Source organism: Oratosquilla oratoria, chromosome 4, assembly GCF_046742065.1.
Source record: "Oratosquilla oratoria isolate Oo_2021 chromosome 4, ASM4674206v1, whole genome shotgun sequence".
Taxonomy (NCBI): Eukaryota; Metazoa; Arthropoda; class Malacostraca; order Stomatopoda; family Squillidae; genus Oratosquilla; species Oratosquilla oratoria.
The window spans coordinates 11,314,361-11,318,147 of record NC_134780.1 but is presented as its reverse complement, the minus strand read 5'-3'; the positions used below and the strand labels follow the sequence as shown (position 1 = coordinate 11,318,147).

General features: G+C 37.0%; 1 protein-coding gene across 1 annotated transcript; it reads left to right on the top strand.

Annotated features, from left to right (window-relative positions):
- Positions 1 to 78: 78 nt before the first annotated feature.
- Positions 79 to 3,036, top strand: LOC143024390 (uncharacterized). The gene is made up of 2 exons (XM_076183187.1): positions 79 to 504; positions 2,962 to 3,036. Exons 1-2 carry the CDS (start codon positions 79 to 81, stop codon positions 3,034 to 3,036), a joined length of 501 nt encoding a protein of 166 aa, XP_076039302.1.
- The last annotated feature ends 751 nt before the right edge of the window (positions 3,037 to 3,787 follow it).

Below are 3,787 nucleotides of genomic sequence, written 5' to 3'. Positions count from 1 at the left end.
AGTTAATGGCCTGGTGGACGACCGGGCCGCTGACGATTGATCCGTGGATGGTTGGAGGAGAATCCCTGCATACCCAGGATGCGAGGACTTCCGAAAATACATAAACCAGGTATCCCCATGAGGCCGATAACATCAGGCATAGGTAGTGCGCCCCACAGATTAGCCAAGAGACTTGCTAAGCCACTTTCAAATGCATTAGGTTCAATCAGTCAAGCTCATCTGAAGAACTCCACAGATTTAATAAATAGGTTAAATAACGTCGATTTCAAAGGAAAAGAAATGGCAAGCTTCGATGTAAAGGCCTTATTCACCTCCGTACCAAAAGAAGGAGCTATGGAAGCAGTAAAAGAGGCAGTAGACAAGATTAGTGAGAACGAACTACCAGTATCCAAGTCTGATTACATTAAGCTCATTTCATTGTGCGTCAGTTTTGATCCATTTACATTCAGCGGGAAGGTATATCGACAACATCAGGGACTGGCAATGGGCTCCCCGCTCAGTGCCGTAATGGCTTCTTTATTTATGGAATTAATGGAAAGGGATGAATATATTAAAATAATGGGAAGAAACTCTACCTGGTACCGCTACGTTGACGATGTGATTTCCATTTATCCAAGAGGGACGAATTTAGAAAACAAACTACGAAGACTGAATAACGTGCATGAAAATATACAATTCACGATAGAGAAAGAAGAAGAAAAGAAATTACCATTTCTAGACACGATAATATGGAGGAATGATGAAGGTCCAAAGTTTACTGTATACAGAAAACCTACGAACAAAGATGATTACATACACTATCTCTCTGCACACAATGACAGGACAAAATCAGGCGTAATAATAGGATTCTTCTTGAGGGCATTAAGAATTTGCAGCCAGGAACATTTAGAAGAAGAGAATAAATACATTATGGATTCATTCATGAAACTGGGTTACCCAAGGGGATTAATATTAAAACTAAAACACAAAGCAAAAGGAATAATGAGACGAAAAAATGACAGGAGCAAAAATACGGACAGAGACACAAGAAAATTTCTAGTACTTCCTAATTCAAAAACAGCCAACAACATTACCAAATACTTACAAAAAGCAGGAATTAACATTGCCGTCACTTCAGGACAGAAGATTAGAGACTTGGTCGGTCATAAAGGTGAGATCAGGACTGATCAGGTCAACAAAGAAAGCACAGTGTACAAAATTCCATGTGGTGATTGCCAACGAGCCTACTATGGAGAAACGAGTAAGGGGACTAAGGTAAGAATGACACAACACAAATCAGACTTAAGACATCACAGAACATCAAATGCTATAGTAGTACACGCAGAGGAGTATGGACATCTACCGGACTGGAATAACATAAAAACAATTCACACAGGAATGAGTAAGAAAATCAGGAAAGCAATGGAAGCAGCATATATTAATAAGGAAGAATGTATAAATAATAGAAAAGGGTTTATCAGTTGGTCAAAAATAGGGGCGGAATTAGCAGTACACGACTGGCCAAAGGAAAATGAGGAAGCGGAGCATAGAGCGGATCAATCGTCCGAGGATCAATCGTCAGCGGACCAACCATCCAAGGATCAATCGTCAGCGGCCCGGTCGTCCACCAGGCCATTAACTAGGAGACGTCCTCCGGACGATATATAATCTTGTAACCCCCTTGTACTACTTAGTCTCTCTGAAGAAGGTGTAAATAGCCGAAACGTTAGAGAAATAAACTCATCTCTGACTTGTGTGTTTCTTTACCACCCCATATATGTATATATATAATATGTATATATATATGTATATATATATATATATATATATATATATATATATATGTATGTATACATATACATATATATACATATGCATATATACATATATATATATATATATATAAAATATATATATATATATATATATATACATATATATATACATATACATACATATATATATATATCATATATATATATATATATATATATATATATACACACACATATGCAGGAAAAATCACAGTCACGTGACTAAGTATGCAGAAAAATACAAAGGATAATGATAGAATATAGGAAAAGAGCTTTCATTTACTCAAAAATCTTTAAAGCACCTAGATAGAAGAAATAAGAAATACATATACCAGTGCAGGGTGGTAAGGTACAGGAACTAGTATCCATTCGTTGGGAAATCTCTCTCCGTGACTTACAGCTTCCGTTCCCGGATTGCGGATGTTTATACAATCTTTGGCTAAATTGTTGCTGATAAATGTATCCTTGATCAGACTAGATTTTGTTATATTTTCCTATTGTGTGACTTACTTTTAACGATATTTTTAGCATCCTCCTATTTTATACAATAGCTGAAATCCCTTATAGCTGGCCAATGTAGAAGTATCCAATTGAAAATTAAATGAAGCAGAATATGAGGAAAAAACAAAGAAGCGCGAATACAAGTTTCTACGTGGGATCCACCAAGAATGAGGACTTCGAGGAAAAAAGGTGATGGCTAGAAATGTTATAATAATCTTTATAAAATTAGATATGTTAGAGGTAAATAAACTACTAGAAAGCTTAGAAATAAGAAAGGTCTCGGGACTAGATGAAATTTCTAATTGGGGACTCAATTAGCGCAGACAACATTTGATGGATAAGACAACTCACTTATCGTGTCTTCCTTGAAGTAAATATGAGTATATGAGTACCTCAGAACTGAAGAAAAGAGAATGTAGTACCATTTCGTAATGAACCTCTTTGACATGAACCAGTACTTTTGACCAGTATGACAGCCAACCCCAACGGACATTTTTATAGGAAACTGTGAACGGTTAGAGCAGCAGTACTAAATGTTTCTACTCTCATAGAGAATGAAGAGGAAATCATAGAGATGATGAAAATGGGGAAAGTGGAAGTTTTTGGTATGTGTAAGACAAGGCTCAATGATGATGGTGAAAGGACAGTACACCACGATTACATGTAGTTATGGAGTGGTGAAGAGGATGGCAGATATGGCGTGACATTCATGCTGGCACCCGACATAGCAGGGATGGCATAAGACGAAGAGGAGGAAGAATGACCAACATGCCCTTAAATCCTGCGGACTACAGTATCAGCGTTATGCAGGCTTAAACACTTCAAATTGGGATGTCAGTGAAGGAAAAGGAAAGATCGTATAAAGAGCTGCAAGAAATGGTAGATGAGGCAAAGCATATAAAGAATATGTTAATGATGTGTAACTGGAATGGATATATGGGAAGAAACAGAGGTGGTTATGAGGGATTTGCTGGAGCACATGCTATTGGAGACAGAAATGATGATGGTAGAAGAGTATTGGATTTTTGCCTGCTAAACGATACTATCATTATAAACACATTTTATCAGCATCAAGAATTGCACAAGTTGACCTGGTATAGATGGAGCCAGAAAGAGTTGAGGTATGGTACAGAGGAGTACAGGGGTACAGTACAAAGGCATTTTAAAATTTACATTATTTGGAAAGATATAGAGTGTGGAGGTGATCTAATAGAGGTGTTCAGGTGGATCAAAGGTTTTAACAAGGGTGATGCAGACGAGATAATTATGTTAAGAGAACAGAGCAGTACTTGAAGTGATGAATTTAAATGACACAAATTTAGTGTTACGAAGGAAATAGGCAAGAATTGGTTTACAAATAGAGTGGTCAACGAATGGAATAGACTTAGTAACCATGTCATGAATGCAGAAACTATCTGTTGCTTTAAGAGAAGGTAAGAGAACTTTATGGATGTGAATGATAGATGATAAAGAAAATGGAACTGTCTAGTGTA

Coding starts and splice junctions, on each gene's coding strand:
- LOC143024390 (XM_076183187.1), top strand. CDS start 79: ATGCGAGGACTTCCGAAAATACATAAACCAGGTATCCCCATGAGGCCG. Junction 505..2,961: donor TGGGCTCCCCGCTCAGTGCC/GTAATGGCTTCT, acceptor GATTACATGTAG/TTATGGAGTGGTGAAGAGGA.